Raw genomic sequence first — 20,162 nt, 5'->3', positions numbered from 1 at the left:
AAGAAGAGAAAAGAAGTTGTGGTAAAAATACCGTGAACTTCAAAATAAATGCGAAATGAAAAACTATTTTAAAAACGATCTTATTTTTTTTCAATTTATTCAATAATTGAATGATATTGAGTGGGAATGAAATTTTCAAAAATTTAACAAATTCTTAATTCTTGTCATTTCTTAAAGAAAAAATATTTTATGTGGCCAACGCATAATCGGAAGCAGGTTGTATTGTTTTACAAAATATTACGTTGAAATGTTCTTCAAATGTACTTTCAAATTTCAAAGGTGCGGAAATTAGTTCTTGTAGCAAAAAGAATTTAAATATTAAATTTCAAGAAATGTTCAGTTTCCCCAAAAAATTTCATAAGTTCATTGTTTTAACACCCTGAACTTAAATATTAAATTTTAAAGAAAATGGCTATTTCTTTCTCCGTATAAGGCTGACTTGATTTCTGCGAAAAGTTAAAGGGCTTGTCGTTCCAAGCCATTATATAAAATTCCAACTTGATTTGTTAAGCATTTTCATAAAAATGATTAAAAATATGGTCTCGGGGCCGGTATTAAAGATATTTTTTTTAATGAGATTTGGGGTATTACACAGGTTGATCAAATCGTTTCGTCCTCGATATTTACACTTACGTACCATTGAAAAACTAAAGTTAAGATTTTTTTTTGATGGGTCATTTAAAAATTAATTTTTCATGCTTATTAGTGATCCTCGCTCAAAATATATTGTTTTTATTCATGTCCCATTATGATTATATTCCGGCTCCCTTAAAAGTCTATAAAATATTGAAGTTCTATAAAGTTATCGGATAAAAATATGAACTGTGTATTAAATATATTGTCTGTAATCTACGGACAAATGCTGTTTTCAAATTTAATATCATTGTTGTTTCGTTTGAACTTGTACATTACATGCTGAAATATTAAGTTTAAACAATCTACAATGATATTTTCATATTAATTTGTATTCATATTCTATGATAAATCCTATAGCTATATTTTGTTCTTAAATTCATTTAAACATCCTAAATTTTTTATTGGTGTAAAAGCAGTAAAAATTTTAGACCAAGTTCAAAAATTATTGAATGCAGTTGTTTAAATTTCATCTAATAATTTATTTTACTTAATTGCATTATCCGAGATCTGAAATTTAATAAAAGTTAGATTGGACTATTTTTTGTTACATAATTTTTAAATTAAATAAATCGAAATAAATGGAGCTGTATTTTGGTAGCATTTAATTAAAAAAATTCCCAACATTTATACATCTAAATGTTTACATGTACGTCCAAAAAGTGTATTATTATATCAATTTTTTAAGTGAACATTTTACTACTAGGGAGACATTTAGCTTAAATGGGACTATCTAGCATCACCCACAACACAATTTGAATATTAGAAATGGTAAAGATTTTTTGTTCCATTTATTGTTTTTGCGTTTTTATTTAAATGAATGCATTTTTCTTGTTTAACATTGAATCAAATTGCAAAATTTTAATTGACCTTTATATTTTATATACTAATATATGATATATGTATCTCATTACTAATATGTGATGTATGCATATGCATTATTTTAATTTCAAAATATCATTCATAAAATTTTACCGGTATATTTTTCAATATTCGTATAGATTAAACAAAATTTTTTTCGTTTTAATATCTAACAGTTGAATGAAAACAAAACGATTCATTGTTAAATACATACATAGCTACACCTATAGTGTACCCGATTATAGCACCACATTAATGCAAATTCTTATTATAAGACATTTAAAGTGTGCTTCTCAACTTTTTCATTACAGTATTAAAGTTTTTAACATTAATTTTTATTTTATTGGTTTCTATAATTAATCTGTATATAATAATATATAATAACTGAAACTAGTATTTAACGATCATCTTACATACATACACAGTTACATTACAAAACGATATATGGCTCTTGTAAAATAAACAAAAATTAAATCTCAATTTTTTTACTCTCTACGATCATATTAACATGAAACTCAAATTTATATTTTGAGTAATTTTAATTATTAATTTCACTCAAAATTCTGCCACAATCTCGGTTTTTCTGCTTTCACCTTATATATCCACAAGAATAATTATATATTCTTAATTTTAAGAAGAAAAACTCAAGCTAATTTTTAAAACTACTCTTCAATACAACGAAACAAATTTTCTATAAAATAACTTTTTTTAATTCATATTCTTTCTATTTTTTTTTTGTTTTTTTTTTTTTGAAGTATTCGTTTTTGACTTGTTTGTATTAGCCTTTCTCGTGCATATTATACAATCTGAATGAAATCACATATTACATGTATACTTATGAAAAATTATTAACATTCAAGTAATTGAAAAATAGATTGTTATAATCATTTTTTGCTAGTGAATTCTACTTTTTCTATTCAGTCCACAATAAAGATAACCAAATGCACAGCAATTGTTCTTTCATTTTTAAAGAAAAATAATAATTTTGTTTACACCAAGTGCATTTACTGCATAAATAAATTAAAATAAAATATTTATTCTAAAACCTAACATGTTTGCCATCAACTTATCAACTTTACCCCGAAATACTCACACTGGGGTCCGTTTGACCACAACATAATTTAATTTATTGATTTTTCTTTCAAAATTAGTGTAAACGATTCTAGACGTATATGTAAAGTTTCTTTTTTATTATTAATCTACGAGGAGAAGTTTAAAAGTATACTTAGTTTTCATATAAAAAGTATACTTTAAAAGTATACCTCTTCACGAAAATATTCAAAAGAATAACCTTAAAGTTACTTTGGTGTTTTAGAGACCTCAGTGTGAATAATGTGTAATGTGTACTGATTATCTTAGGGACGTACGCCAATTGCATAAAGTAAACAAACCTTTAGGAGCAAGCAAAGTCCCGAAATTTATACTCTCCATTTCAATACTTCATTTTGTAAGTTTTGATAGTAAAACTGATAGTTTCTTTTTGTAATTCTGCTAAAGCACGAAACTAAAGTTTTTAAACACATTGAAAAAATGAATTTTTTAAGAAAAACAAAATCTTTGAAAAAAATTAATTAATGAAATCGAAAAAAGTAATAATGCTTTAAGATAAACATGTAGTAACATTTTGCGACAACAGCAAAAAAAGCCAGAGTTAAATATCCAAATTTATATCTTTCTTATATTTAAATAAGCATATATGTATAAATTTTTGTAATATTTCCTCAAAATCCATTTTAGTTTTGTTTTAATATTGTAGTTATATAATATCATAATTTTGTAATTTATTGGTATCAGTTTTTTTAAAACTAGTGACAGCTGGCAAAGCGCCCAAATAAACTTCGCATTAGGTCTATAACTATTTTGCTCACTTTCAATTTATTTGCTTTGATGAGAAAGCTTTCGAAGTAAAGCAAGCGAGATTATCACCCTAACGGTCGAAATTAAATTTTCATACTTTCATACTCGAATTCAACAATTTCAAAATGACAATTTAAAATATTTGAAAACATTTTTGTATTCGTTGAATTATTTTTTTTTATTTATTTATTATTTCTCAAAGGAGCTCTAATGTGCTCATTCAGAGTATCATTTATAACAATATTTAAAAATTATTAACATATAAAACAATTCAGCCCTTTTCCCACTCACCACGATTCGTTAATCGACCTTATTCACTACTTAAAAAAAAATAATCGCGATCGATACTCGAAAATATTTCACTAGTTTATAGCACGCATTCAAAAACCTGCAAGGTTGAATTGAAGTACGCCAAGCTAAAAAAGTTTTACTTTTTCCCGCTTAATAACTATCTTGCAACCAATTTCCACGTTTGTTTGCAGGTGTTACTTAAAATAATATCCGACTATTGAATTCCAAAACGTATACATATACATATTTCTACTATTATGATTCCATTCGATCCCTGAATCAACAAAATTTAGCACTACGAGTACAAGTACACTCGTTTTTTGACCGTATGTTCAGTAAATAAAGTTAAAATTTTAAACTAGATCAGTTCAATATTTTTTAAGTTTTACGGCAACAAATGGAATCTAGATCTTCAATTTCCATTTGTTCTACATACATTCATTAAACATATATATAATTTTACATTATATATAATTATACATACATATGTATATTATATATTGTAGAATAATGGAATTTACGTTCAACTTTATAGTTCTACATAGTTGTGTAATGAATACAAACTTATGTAAAACTATGAAAATAGAAGGAGGCTATTTTATTTAAATAAATGACCAAACTTATTTTTTTTAATAAAATAGTACTTCTATTTAAATAGCTATTAAACTCGTAGAAATCTTGTAGCCGCAATTAATTATGAATTACGTGTGCAACTGCTAATCAACGACTCAATGTACAAATTTCCAATTTTATTAATTCATCCTAAACTAAACAAGTGCAACTGCATTTTCTCTCAATTCTATAATAATATGAAATTAAAACAAAAAAAGAACAAATTGTTCTTTATTCTCCCCAGTGAATTTCGTTCACTTTTAATTTTTCTCTCCGCTCTTACAAATTATTTTATAGCATGTACAGTCATTTTAGTTATCATTATTACTTTTTCTCATACATTTATTGTAATATAACATAGCTAACTAGTTACCTTACGTATTTATTTAACAGACTTAAAGCCTCTTAAAACATTCTATCGAATACATTATTTTGTGAGAGCATATTATAACTAAAATTGAAACAAAAACAGAAAAAAAAAAACAATAAAAATAATTTAGTAAACGTAATACAATCCCATATAGAGGTAGCTAGTGAACTGTTTGAACTGCTTGCTTCAGTTGTTTATTTTCAATGTATTCGATATAACAATGAAATGACAATGAGAGTATTGTAATAACACACAACAAAAATGTTAAAATACTAAAACCTATACTGAAATTTTACACAACACTGTATACCAAAGAGTTTGATTTAATTTACAAAAAATTTTAAGCTAAAATATCAGCAATCAGTATCGTTTGGTTAGTTAGTTGTCCATAGAAACTACTACTATTAGGTTCGGTTCAAAATAAAGTAATATAATGTCGACGTTAGAACAATTTTACTAAATTTTTTTGGTTAAAAAAATAGTAATAAAAATTTTATTTAAAGAAAAAGAAACAACAACAATAAGTTATACTAATATTTTTTTAACCTGTTCAAAAAAAAAAAGTACAAACATTAAGTGTCGTTTGAAAAAGACGGGCGTCGTCTCTAGTCAATTTTAAATATTGTATTAAAGTTTTGTAATTTAATGAAAAAGAAATCTTGTGTATTAAGAAAACAAAATTATGCTTAAGTATAATTATTCAAAAATTTAATAAATATAATAAATTGTTAGTTTTAAAAATATTTTTTCTCTATTACGAGTATAGTATAAAATTATTAGAAAGTGAATTCTTTTTATATATTTATGATCACTATTGATCATACAGTACAAATTTTAAAGAAAAAGAAGAGAAGAAAAAGACAAAAGAAAAAACTAAATTCCATACCTTTAAAAAAATATACCTGAATATACCTGTTTGATAATGTATGGGTGAAATATAATATAAATATACAATACATAAATAATAAATAAAAACAGACTGAAAATAAATGTTTTGTATTGGTTCTCAATTTTTTAGAGGCATGAATTGGAAACAATTTTTTTTAACTTTTGAATTTCAACAATATAATATTGCAAATTAATAACAAGTGAATTTTAAAGGAATCTTATTTAAACAAAAAATAATCTATAATCTCTAAAGATCAAATTTTGGTTTTAATTTTGCATAAAAATGTACACATATGTATTTTTTAGTGCTTGCTGTTTTAAATCGGTCAAATTAAGCCAAGAATATATGAAATTATACTAATTGTTTAATAATTATCAAAATATTAAAAATAATTTGTAGTAATATTAAAAATAATAGCTGCTTTTATAAATTTCAATTGGCTAGTTATCCACATTAAAAAGAAATGAAAGTATACTGTTCCTAAAACGCTAAAGGCTAAACCAACATTTTCCTATATATTTTTAAAAAAACGTTTTATTTATTTTCTTCTGTTCCAGATTTTGGTTATTCATATTTATATAAAATATTTCATTTTAGTATACTTACATATATACATAAACACTAAGAAAAATGTTATAAGGAAATATTAATTCTTTGATTGCAATAAATGCAGCTTAAGACGATAAGACGAAATTGTCATTTCACCATTATTAAATTAGTGTTGTTTTCCTTTTCATACTTATAGAATATATGGACATAGCTATCTATTAATATTCCCAGTTTGAATCGAATTTCCATTTTGATCGAAAAAAAAATCGAATGTTGAATCAAAAACATCGAGTCTCACAAATATTTAAAATTTCGTAGGATTCAAAAAGTTTTACATTTTTTTTTTCTTTAAATTTTATTCTCTGTTTCTTTTAAAATAAATATAAACTAAACCAACCCTAATAAAACATAAAAATTTAATTAATTATGTATATTATATATGTTGTATAGTGTACTTGTTTCACATATTGCATTTTTATTTAATTCAATTATATACAGCTGTGAATTTATTAAAAGACTTTAATTTTATGTCCGAATCAGTTGCCAAAAAATTGCACTTTTTTTATTTTCGTTTTTTTCTATATTTCCGAAACCGTACAAGATCGACCACAGTACAACGCGGTCACTTGTCTTGAAATTGTGCGTCTACTCGGTTGACCCAAATCTGAATCTATAACTTTTCTTTTGTGGTTCGTCGTATACGAAATTGCTTATTTTTTCTTTTTATTTTTTGTAAATTGTTTCACAATCAAAATTTTTGTTTTTTTTTTATGTTTTATGATTTGATGTTGTAAAATACTTAATTTTATTTTATAAAATATAATTGAAAAAAATTATTACATAAGAATTTATTATGAAATAAAATATTGAAAGTCGTAAAAATTTTTTGAAGCAATAAATTTTATAATTTAGAAATTATTAGGAAAGTCAAAAGGGTTTAACAAAAAAGAAGGAGTAAAAATTGAAAAAAAAGCATTTTAATAAAAAAAAAGTAATTATATTTACTTATAATTAACATACTTATATTAATGTACATAAAAGTTAAATAGTGTTTAAAAAGTTAAAATAAATACAATTAATTATAAAATTTATTTAAAAAAATTATTTTAGTTTAATAAAAAATTTCAAAGAAAAAAATGTCAAAAGCATATCATTCACCTTCGGCACCACAAGACGATCAATTTTTTGTAAGGCAAAAACCACAACCATTTAATTTAAGTAGATTTATTTATAACAAAGCTGAAGGTACCTATCTCGGGCGGAATGGTACTTCATGGGGTAAGAAATTCTTAGATTTAGATAATATACATATTTATTTTTTAAAATATAATACATATATTTACGTAGTTGATAGTGTATTAAAATATGGAACTAAAAACATAATTTCTTTGATCCACCTTAAAATTCGAAATTTAAGAAAGAAAAATTCAAAATGGAAAAAGTTTTCCATATAAGAAACAAACTCAAGTATTTAAACACGATTTGTAAAATAAGTTTTCAAGAAAGCATCAAGTTAGTATGGAGAGTTCGAATAAGGGAAGTTTGACTGTATGTGACAAAATTTTTATAATTCCATGTCGTATTTGTTGTAAGAATTCATAAAAATTTTATTTACTTTATAAATAACATACAATTATTACATATAACATATTGTATGAAAGTTGAAAAATTATCAACCTTCATGCAATATGCATAGTCAAGTATCATAATGAACATCTCGTGTGCACTAAACTTTACTGAAAACAACATTAACTTCTTACAAAAAATTATGAAATTTAAGTAAACAATAAACAAGTAAATACATAAAGTAAGTGTGTCGATTAACTACAAAATAATTTTTTTCTGTTTTCAATTCACTTAAATACAAATTCAAAAAAAATAAACATTTACAAATTTTTGTTTTAATTATGAAATCACGAACAAATTGAGCAAACGAATGCATTTTTCCAATTAGAAATATTGCCGGCATACAATTATAAAATAATCTCATCACCGATTAATATTAGTAGGTATCTAAAACATATAATAAATCAAATCATCTTTGTGCATACATACAAATGTAAAATAGTTGTGTCTGTAATTATTTACTATATTCGTATAAGAAGAAACGGTTTAAGAAAAGCATAGTTCAATGTACATATGTAAACAAATATTCTATTGAATTTGAACTAAACACTAAGTTCATCTTAGGGAATAGAAAAAATTAAACAAATGGTTGCACATTTATATGGAAAATTCTCAGATTACAATATAAAATTTACCTGATTCTAATATTTTTATTTTCTTTAGTAAATAATCATCAAATATGTGCATTTGTATTGAACTAGAAAACACATTAATACATAACACATAAATAAATTTTGAGAATTCTAAATTTTTAGTTTTAGAAAAATATATATTTATATGTGCATGTATGTGTATGACCATATTATTCACTTTTATACAACAGCTTTTATTAACACGACCACTCATCAATAACGAATGTTATTAGCATACAATATGATAGTGTAATACTGTATTTAATAAAAGTACTAATTATTAATAAAGTTAATCCAGTCAAAGGTTTGTAAAGTAAGTCCATTCCCTTGAACAAGCAAAAATATTGGTCTTAATAAAGTTGGGTCAAACCAATGGTTTGTATTATAGCACTTTTTCCTTCAACAAGTGAAAATACTGCTTTGCAAAACAGTCGATGTATACCTACCACACTATTAAAATTATTTTCATTCATATACAAAACTATTTCTGGGATTGCATATATTTAGGATAAACAATTTATGCAGTTTTTAAAATAAAGCAAAAATTAATTTAATGAGGGGTTAACATAATGCTCAATTTTAAGGGTTAATTGCGTGAGTTAAGAAAAAAAATAATATTTTTTAGTTAGCTTTTATTATATATAAAAGCTGCTAAATTCACATTTCAGGCTCCTACATCATGGGGTCTAGAAGAAAAACAACATCAAAAATTTGAAAAAAAACGGATTTTATGTAACGGTAAATTTTAACGGCCATTTTGTTTTTTTAAAGTTCAAGTATAGTATGCCGTGATAAAAGAAGCATCCCACTGCTTTTCTGCGTTTGTAAAATTTGACAAATGCATATGGTTCACTATAGTAAACAGTTGAAAAATGGCATTTTTAGGGTTTTGGGGGGGTATAACCTTTAGAGGGGAGGAGATAGGTAAAAGTTATGTTCTAGGAAAATTAGTTTCTATGTACATATAAAATTTTAGGTTTCTATCTTCAAGGGTTTAGAAGTTTTGTAGACACACGGACGGACGAACGGACGGACTGAGTGAAACTAATAAGCACTTTTTTTCAAAAATTTTTTGGAAAAGTGCTAAAAACAAATTACTACATTATTTCAACTACGTTTATTCATATGCCAAAATGTGCAAATGATATAAATTTATTGCATATGTTAAGGATGAGAACAAAAATGGAAAGAAGGGTTAACTTAATGTTGAATTGGATGATTAAGTAAGTGAATTAAGTAAGATAAGTAATTATATGTATTATTTGATGGCATTCAACTTTTATGTACAAATTCGGAAGTGCTTCGGAAGTGGAAATATGAGACACCGAACACTCAAATTCTTCGAATTTCGCGTTGCGATAACTTGGGGGGGCCGCGGTTTATTTTAGAACAACATTTTCCTCTAACGAAATAAATTATTTATTCATATCTAAATGCTACTAAAACTTAAGACTTGCACAAGTTGCCGATATTCAACATTTAAGAAAAATGGGTTTTATATAACGATTAAATTCAACGCCCATTTTGTTATCGTAATATTTGACCGTGTTGTATCGCGCTAGAAGAAGCCAGGCAAATCAGGCACTATTGTGCATTTGCAAAATTTAAAAAAACTGTGGTTAAATGTGTAACGATTTATCGATTGACTATAATCTGCAATAAAAAATGTACAAAATAACGACAATAAGAATAAATCTTAGAATTTGCGTAATGCAGTTTTATTTAAAATAAATTAAATTTGTTGCAAGAACTATTTTAAGTATAGTATTAAACCAATTAAATGCTTATTACAAATGCTACAAAAGAATAAAAGAAACAAAATCAAATATCAAAAGTTCATTATTGAAATGTTTGTAATCCCTTTAAATACATTCGTAACAACAATTTAAAATTGAAAATAATAAAATTCCAAGAAAATCTGATACGATCCTACTATTGATTGATATTAATGCATAATGTGAAATGTTTAAAAACTGGAATATAACTATATACATGTATGTGTACATATATTTCTTTAAGAAGAAAAAGTAAAATTTTATTAAAATCTTTAATATTATTAAATACTTAAGTAATATTATAACACCTGAATTGTACTGTATTACTTAGGTTTTTAATTATTCGATTCATGTAGACAATCGTAAATACAAATAATTTTGTAAATATGGTAATATAATATACATGTTTACATTTTTCTCTGGCTTTAAAAATATTCCCCCATTTTTAACTTTAAATTTTGAATAATTAAGTTATGAATCATATTACTTATAAAATTGAAAGAAAAATTTATTACTGTTAATACAGAGTTCAAACTTACGAATCCATTATGTATGTGTGTGTGTACATAATTCACATGTTTTTAATAAGTTCTTTTTCTGAAAATCCACGTTTTACTACTACAAAATGCACAGCTATGCGTACATAGTACATATACTCATATGTATGAACTCGTCCATACATTTACTCACGCACACTTATTTGCCTCTTTCTTGTATATATATACATATATATTACTCTCAAATAAAATTTGCCTTTGTTTAAGAAATAACAGTAGCTACCTAACACATATACATTCTAACATAGTTGGGCGTAGGCTCTTTTTATGTTTTTCTCGTAATTTAATAAATAAACAATAAAAAAAATAATGCGTCAAGGAATTGAGCGATGCTCATCAATATTTCCTCTTATGTTCCAAAAAACTTATGTATTTAAATTTTATGAAGTGTATAAAATTTATTAAATAAAATCATAATATACAATAATAAAATCAATTCGAAATAACAAAATTAATTTAACTCCAGATGAAATGTCAACAATTAATGTATTGGTTGTATTAGAACAATATTTTTCATTTGATCAGAGGAATATTTTTAATATTCTGTGAACATGCTGAATTTACATACATACATACATAAATAAATTTCAATTTAACTCATATGTATGCATGTATGTATATATTATATGTATAAATTGTCAGAATTTATTAACTCAAAATTGGAGAAAGACCTGATTAAAAAAAAAACGCACTGAATAATAAACAATGCAATGAAAGACATGTATGTTAGAAGTAAAGCGCAAGCCCAGTTCGAGTTACAAAATTAGTTATAAATCGAATTATAAAATTTTTTAGCAATGTCCAGGAATAAAGAGATACGCCTGTCTCATTTTCAACGACCAATCCCAACACTCCTGCTGTCGCTATTTCATTTGTTTGAAAAATCCGCCTTTTCACTACCATATATGCACATATGCTGCGGGACGCACAATAGGCCAACCCTATTTCAACTACCAAATTCCACTAGCTCCTGTAGACACTCCCACACCAAATTCGATTTAATTTGGTAAGAGTCTAGTACCCGAGTCACTGTTTGACTATCCGAGAATACATTAATGGTTTTGCTCAGATATCCACTACGAATGTTTTCAAATACACAAAGACCTGTTCGTATGCCATTCGATATCCGCCTATCCTGAATTCCCAGACTTTAACTGGCAAATATAAATAACATGATAAGTAAACGATTACGTATGACAAACTCAATGTTTTCTATTTGAAAAATAAAACTTTTGCTAGCATTTTTGTTGAGAATTTTTTTTGCATTTCATTGGCAACATAATTTGTAATTTTAATGTCTTTTATGCACATGTATTTATGCCTTCTTCTTCTGCCTTAGCCTCCATTCGTCACGATCTCTAGTTTTTTCTTACCGTCGCGTTATTTTTTTTTATCCAAACTTCGGTCTACCTCTGTATCGGGAATGTAATGATTTTGCCTAGTAGATATTCTTTGTTGCTCTATTTGCTTTCATTCTGGTTAAGTTTCCCAGTCATCTTAACCTTTGTGCTTTAATGTATTTTGCAATACTTTCATTATTTATGAAATCCATTATTTGTCGATTTGACTAGTATTTTCCTTTCAAATATTCTTAATGTATTAATATTACATGGTGTTGGTGTCCTTTTTTGTGCATTATAAGTTACTATAGGACATAGGTTGTAACACTGTTTTATATACTGTCATCTTGCATAATATCGACAAAATTTTAGAACTGAATGGCTTCGCGACAGAATGGTAAGCTCTGTTAGCTGACATAATTGACACCTTCAAATTTATATTATTTATTGTTATTGACTGTTAAATTTTGGGTCGTTCTCCTAGTGTTAGACCTTAATTATCATGTACTCTCTTATTTTCATGTATATGCAGACCAACTCGTTTTGTTGATTTTTCAACTTCTACAAATTTCTGTTATCAGCACTATGCGTAAAGTTGATGTGATCTCGTAAAAATATTTCAAACACATTTACAACGTTGTGCAAACGTTTGATGTCATAATAATACCATTTTATTAATAATGCTTTATACTCGACCTAGCATCAAAAGTACTTACAACGCTGTTCTCAACTAAAACTTTGACTTTTGTATTCTTAAGAGTCATCATTATAAGATTTACCAGTTTTGATGGAATTTTTAAATCATCAAAAATACTTTTTATTTTACATCTCTTAAGAGAATCAAAACCTGGTTTGAAATCTATGAACAGCACGTGAAGATCTTTGTTATATTCTGCGAACTTGTTTCCATAGAAGATTTGATCGATTGTTGACCGATTTTCTCTAAAACCACTTTGATAATCTGAGATTAATTTTTCCATGTAGTGTTTAAATCGGTCCGCAATGATGGCAGCAAGAACTTATGTGACACGTTCAGGAGAGTTATGCTTCTATAATTCGAGCAACTCGTTTTCGGACCTTTTTTATGCAGCGGTATTATTATTCCCACTCACAGGCATTTTTACGCTGTTCCAAACCAAAATGACCCTATTGTTTCAGGTTACCAGAATAATACAAATTATAATTTTTTCTTTCTATTTTTCATTATCCTTTCTATCGGATTTCTTGAAGTGCGCCAATATCAAAAACAAATTTTATCAATTCTTCCATTTTTTCAGCATGTAAAAGTGTTCTCACGTTCCATGTTCCTAAGTTCAATTTTTTATCCAAATAATTATTCCTGTATATATTACCATTAATTCCATGTGTAACTGAGGTTGGCATTCGGGTGGAGAGGCTATTTCTTCGCATCACATATCCCCCATATGTATGTACATATGAATATACATATTAAATAAAACTTTATATTATCACAATTCGACATCAAACTACATATTATTTTCTGAACATTCCGTGTTAATTCTTTATTAAATTTTAAAATTAAAACGCGCTTTATGTTGAACTTGAACAATTAAAAGTTGTTGATTTTATTAAATAATAACGTTAGTACTGAACAGTTTAATTAAAAAAAAATTTTGTTTCAGATAACTTAGCGTATACATATCTATATGTATATAAATGAGAGCAAATTTAATTTTAAAATACGGGTCAAGTGGTTAATTCACTTAACAATGCTCTTTATTTTTTAAAAATTTTTTCAGTTAATTGAAGTTTTTTCTTCTCTATATTGTTTTCTTTCTTCTTTATTCTCTATTTGTTTTAATGAACATACAATTCGTATAAGAAACATACTCAAGAGAATATGCCTGGCGTAATATTAAAAACGAAATTCTTATTTTTTTGAAAATGTCACTAATTTTTCAAGAGATAGCCTAGTCTGTATAACATATCCATATAGGTACATAATGTACATATGCTACATACATTACGTTATGATGACCAGACGTTCCTCATTCGTTGGGACTACTCTCAATCTGCAATCTTTGTCTTATATCAGATAATAATCTGATTAGATTTTAAGAAACATGTAGAAAAAGGTTTGAGAACTTAAACAAACTTATTTTGCTTATAATAGCATGTTAAAAAAGTTTGTGTTAGTCAATATCTTAACAATACAGAAGGCAAGGAATTTTAACAAAATTTTACAAACTGTTTTTTATTACAGAGTTAAAAAAATGAGTTTTTCCAAAAAGTAGAACTTACTCCTCGAAAAAAGAGAAATATAAGTACGTACTTCTTCTAAAAAACAATTTTTTACTTGGCTTCCAGTTAAATCGATTTTTTTCACTAAAATACAAAATTATTTAATATAATAAGAATTATTGCACACCTTCGGATAAGCGAAAGTTAAGATTCACGGCAATAATATAACAACGGTCCATAAGGTGAATTAAGAGAGATTTTTATTTTTTGATAATAAGACATTCGTTACCTCTCAAGGTAATTTTTTTTTTAAAGCAATAAATTTCTAGTAAAGATTTTTTTTCAAAAGTATTTTAAAAAACTGCTCTTTCATGCAATATCAAAAACATCTGGCCACTATACGTTATGCATATACACTGTGCATACACAAATTAAATTCATCATCTGTATTAATAAAATACGTTACTTAATATCTTATTTTGAATTATATTATCCTGTCTCCATCATTGTAATCATTATAACATTAAAATAGTAACAAAAAAAAAGAACCTTATAGAAGATGAACAAAAAAAAATCTTAATCACATTACGTAATGAGGCAGAGTATATAAAAATAAAGCGTATAATTTTGTAATACTAACTTCTCCAAAACTTTTTTAATTGTGCATACCTATTACATATTGTACATAATTATGTCAAAAACAGATTTTAATTCGAATGTTCTAAACAAAACGATCAATTATTTATTCAGTTTCTTTTATAATATATTTTATAATACTGCAGAAATACTAAAAGTGTTTAAATAAAAAGGTGCCTTATACCTATTTATCCAACATATTTCAAATAATCCCAATATTATGCTAGGAAAAAGAAAAACCAAAATATTTATGTACACATAGAATTATCTAAAATTAAAAACAAAAGAAAAATTCTGTAATAAGTAAAAATTTTTAGTTTATTTTTAAATTAAAAGGTCAGAAACTTGGCAAACTTTATTAATTTTCAATTTGACATTTTAAATTTAAAAATAATATAAAAAAGAAATAATTAAAACTTTACGTGTTTCCCACGAAAAAAAGCTTATAAAATATTTTGTTTTGTCTTTTTCATAATACAAGGAGGGAAGCTTTTTTCAAAATTTTTCTATTTAATTTAATCACAGCCGTTTTACACAACTACTTATACTTTTTGCAAGTTCATTTTATCTAAAATTTTTATTGTAAAAAACTTTCAAATATCAATTTCAAAATCTAAAATATTGTAAAAAGCTGTCAAATTATCTCACCTCAGTTGCAATTTGCAATACATAGTTTGAAAAAATAAATGTAATTAAATGTAACTAAATAATCACATTCAAACATACAAAATTTGGTTTCAAATTTTAGAACAATTTTAGAACAATAAGCTTTAATTGGTTATGTTCTTTATGAAAAACAAAACAGCGCAAAAAATTTCATAATAAAAACTTTAATTCATAAATTAAGCTCAAAATCCGAAAAATATTTTCAATTATAGAATTTGGCGGATAAGTTTTTGAAAACTTTAAATGAACATATATATATGCGTTTATACGTTTAAATATATGTATATAAATATTTATACGTTTTCAAGCTTGAATTCTAAAATTTTGATAAGAACTGTCATAAGAAACTAAGTTTTCTGGTTAAAGTCGAACATTATTAAATTTTATAAATACTCGTGTATTACAGGTTTAAATTTCTTGAATCAAAATGATGAAACTAGGTCAGAATTAAATTAATAGAATCCTAAGTCATTCGAATATCGAACGTAATAATATTTTATTATATTTTATATTCAAAAATTATAAAATCATTTTAAAAACAAATACTAATGGTGTATGTTTTTGTTTTTTGTTCCATTAGCTAAAATTGGAATTTTCTACACAGTATTCTATGGTGTCTTAGCAGCTTTAGTTGCCATTTGTATGTGGGCATTTTTCCAAACATTGGATCCCCGTAGACCAAAATGGACTTTAGAGAGTTCATTAATTGGAACAAACCCTGGTAATTATTATTGTTAAAGTAATAAAATAATAAATAACTATATTAAGAAAATATAAAGATATTCTTATTGTATTATACACAATATTTGTAAATTTTATTTAAAATTTATTAAAATTGTAATATAATTTTAGGTCTTGGATTTAGACCACAACCACCTGAAGAAAATATAGAGAGCACTTTAATTTGGTATAAGGGAACGGAATATGAAAATTATAAGCATTGGACAGATTCATTAACAGAATTTCTAGGAGGTATACATTACACTTACATGTAGATTAATTCTTTGTATTCCTAAATATCGTAACAATGAAAATTTTTAATGTATATAGTATACAAAACTCCTGGTATGACGGCTGGCAAAGGTCAAAATATTTTTAATTGTAATTACAATCAGTTGCCGCCATTAGGACAAGTTTGTGATGTTGATATTAAGAGTTGGGAGCCATGCACTCACGAAAACAACTATAGCTATCATAAAAGTTCACCATGCGTTTTCTTAAAACTGAATAAGATATTCGGTTGGATCCCAGAATTTTATAATAATTCAAAAGACTTACCAAGTAATATGCCAAATAATTTAAAAGAGTATATTGCTGATATGGAGAAAACTCAAAAGGAAAAAGTATATATACTTTTCAAATATTAACTCCATAAATTATAATTCTGTTTCTTTTTTTTTTTTAATTTTAATACTAAAATTAAATTTTCTCTTTATAGATGAACACAATTTGGGTATCATGTGAAGGTGAAAATCCATCAGACCAGGAATATATTGGACCAGTTGATTATATACCAATTCGTGGTTTTCCTGGGTATTACTATCCATATTTAAATTCTGAAGGCTACTTAAGTCCACTTGTCGCTGTTCATTTTCAACGACCAAAACGTATTATAACACATTAAAACAGAAAACTAAAAATATATTTAAAAGTTTCACAAATAATGTTGATATTTTAAAATTCGTTTTTTTATTTTAGGAGGAATAATTATTAACATCGAATGCAAGGCTTGGGCACGTAACATTATTCATGATCGAAAGGACAGAATAGGATCAGTACATTTCGAATTATTAATTGACTAAGAAAGTTTAGCAGAACAATTTATAATTAAATTTTTTATATTATAATTAAAATAATATAATTAATATTTTTGTTTCTATATATATGTATATGTAAAAAAAATATTTTAATTCTTTCGCTCTGTACGAAAGTTACATTACAATCCATTCAAATGAGTAACTATCATACATAAATACTTATATTTACCTTAAGAAACTCGCCCTTTTTTAATTTGACATAAAAAGCAACGATGTGTATGACATACTCGTACAAACAGAATAAAAAAAAAACAAAACCGCAACCATTTCAAGAATTTAATTTGAATAATTTTACTAAAAGATTATTTAGATATAATTTTTAAATTAAATTATTATTTTACCTTACATGCAATTAAAATTTATGATTTTATTTCTTCTTAAGGCAAGATATTTCAACTAATTTCAAAATAAAATATTTAAAATAATTTCTAAAATATACACAAGAAATTTCTGAAAACTTTAATATTATTAGTTCAATTCTGTTCAGAAACTTGACAATTTTTAATTCTGAAAATTTTTGCACTAAAAATCTGTACCTGCACCTTTTAGATTTAAACGTTATTATTTAAATTATATAAGAAAAACAATTGTTTCAACAATTCGAATAAAAAATTTAGTATATTGCAATAAAAATTAAAAAATAATTAAAATGTAGTAAAACACGTCTGAAAACATAAAATTTGAGAAACCATTTTGAAAAAGAAAAATTTTATATAATGAAAATGTGAAAATATTTTTCTGTTTTAAGCATTTTGCAACCAAAATAAATAAAAATCTTTATTAAGAATGTTTCTTTAATAAACCAAAAAAATCTAAATAAAGCTGTAATTTTACATATTTTTTAGCTTCAATTTATTCTAGAATAAGAATTAAATAATAAATTAATATAATGTGCCTTATTGATTAATCGTTCAATCAAACATATGTATTTCTAAAAATAAAAAATTAGAATTTACTCTATTTTTTACATATTTCTTTATATTGTCCCCACAATGATTAGCTCATGATTGCTCAAAATAACAATGTTTAAACCATTATTTAAATTAACTTTCGCGAGATTTTAAAATGCCATAACTTCGGTTTGGTGTTGGAATTTACATAAACACATGTTATTCTAATAATTTTAGGTAAATTAAGATAATTTTAGAGATTTGTGAGTTTACCCGTGTGGGGACGATATTTTTCAATTAAAATTTAAATACGAAAATAAGTTTTTATTCTAATTTTTTATTTCATTAGATATATACGTTCAGATCGATATTTATTTTAATATGCTCCGTATCTCATGGAAAAACCTGTTTATTATATTATAAATTATACCGTACAAAAATAAGTTGTCCAACGAAACCGGAAAGTTCTTTTCGCGGAGTGAATAATTTTGAAATACAAAGAAGAAGGAGTTGACTGTATAACTCAAGCATGAATTTATTTTCTTAAAGATTCTTTCAATTAACATTTATACATGTGTTATAGAAGATATTTTACATTCTATATACTCAAACTGCCATTTCGGGATTTTTTTATAGTTGAAAATGCTTTAATTACCTATATTTTATTTTGGATGTTCAAAAGCTTAAAATCATAATTCAAAATTTAATAAAAATCTTATAACTTCCAAAATAACAAATTTTAAAATTCTCAGGATGGGTCTTTTGGGACAACCTTTCCTCCCTTCTACTTGTAATATAAAATTGAGTAAAATATTTTAATTTTAATTATATTAGATTGTAAAATAGAAAAAGTAAATACAAAACTACAAAAAAAATTATAAAAAGCAATCAAATTTCGAATATAAATAAAATTTTTGTTGTTCATTAAAATAATTCAGTTACAATTATAAGATAAATAATAGCTAAAAGATAAAATGTTTAATAAGTCGTTAATTATTAATAATAAAATATCAATGTTGAATGACGATTATAGAATTTCATGGAAAACTTTTAAATAAAACAAAATAAAAACACATAAAAATTGTATTTGTAAATTCTAAATCTTTATGAATAACAATTAAAAGCTTAAAAATTTTATCTACATTGCACTAAAATTAATACACATTGCACTCATAGACGTGGAGAACTATCAATGTCACATCAATACATTCAATAGTTTTCAAATATCGCAACGATCGAGGTTTTTATTTCGTTAAATAAATTATTTAAAATCTTGTTAAGGTGTTATTAATTTTTTAAATGGAAAATTTAATGGGCAAGAAGGTATCAATATTCTATTAAATTCTGGTCAAAAATTTTAAATTTGAAGAAAATCAATTTATGTCTCAGTATTTTAAAATTAATTTTCATGGCACTAATGTAATGCATTATACAATGCAGTTTGTATATTACAGTACTATTGATACATAGCGATACTTTTGCAACGAAAATGTCAATGGTTTAATATATCGATTGTTCTCCAACACAACATTGCAGTAGACAACTTACTCTATATACGAAAAATAAAAAGCTCTTTAACTTGTAATAAATTTATTTAATTTCAAATATAATATATACCAAATCAATAATCTATTTTGAAAGTGAACCCATAGTCCATTTACAACATTCCAGCTTGTAGATTTAGTTCGAACATTTCATTTACAATAATATGACTTATAAAATAAACAATTCAAATATAGGTATAAGGTGTTTGTAAATTAAATTTAAACCTAAAATTTTTGTTTAACAATAAATTAAAAATACACTTAAAATAATCGCATTTAAACATAAGATGTATTCAAACATACATGTAAAAATTACAATTTTATAAAAAAAAATCTAGGGCACAAGTGCATAGATTAATAGATACATACATAAAATAGATATTTTATAAAATACATACTTCACTTCTTTACAAGT

At 25.1% G+C, this 20,162-nt stretch overlaps 1 protein-coding gene across 10 annotated transcripts in view; it reads left to right on the top strand.

The window, feature by feature from the left end:
* The window catches only part of LOC129612492 (sodium/potassium-transporting ATPase subunit beta-2), a 28,951-nt gene extending 9,473 nt beyond the window's left edge, over positions 1-19,478 (top strand). For 2 of the 10 annotated variants that reach the window (XM_055526117.1, XM_055526118.1), the window contains exons 3-7: positions 16,077-16,217; positions 16,349-16,468; positions 16,547-16,839; positions 16,935-17,103; positions 17,195-19,478. In XM_055526117.1, the coding sequence (XP_055382092.1) occupies positions 16,077-16,217; positions 16,349-16,468; positions 16,547-16,839; positions 16,935-17,103; positions 17,195-17,298 (827 nt within the window). In that variant the 3' untranslated portion in view covers positions 17,299-19,478. Of the gene's footprint in view, positions 1-5,006; positions 5,352-5,390; positions 5,549-6,681; positions 6,752-6,974; positions 7,341-16,076; positions 16,218-16,348; positions 16,469-16,546; positions 16,840-16,934; positions 17,104-17,194 lie in introns of those variants that run through there. The other 8 variants (XM_055526126.1, XM_055526127.1, XM_055526124.1 and 5 more) reach the window with 8 other exon arrangements.
* The last annotated feature ends 684 nt before the right edge of the window (positions 19,479-20,162 follow it).

Source organism: Condylostylus longicornis, unplaced genomic scaffold (assembly GCF_029603195.1).
Source record: "Condylostylus longicornis isolate FDR11 unplaced genomic scaffold, ASM2960319v2 ptg000072l, whole genome shotgun sequence".
NCBI classification, from domain to species: Eukaryota; Metazoa; Arthropoda; class Insecta; order Diptera; family Dolichopodidae; genus Condylostylus; species Condylostylus longicornis.
This window is presented reverse-complemented; position numbering and strand designations above follow the sequence as displayed.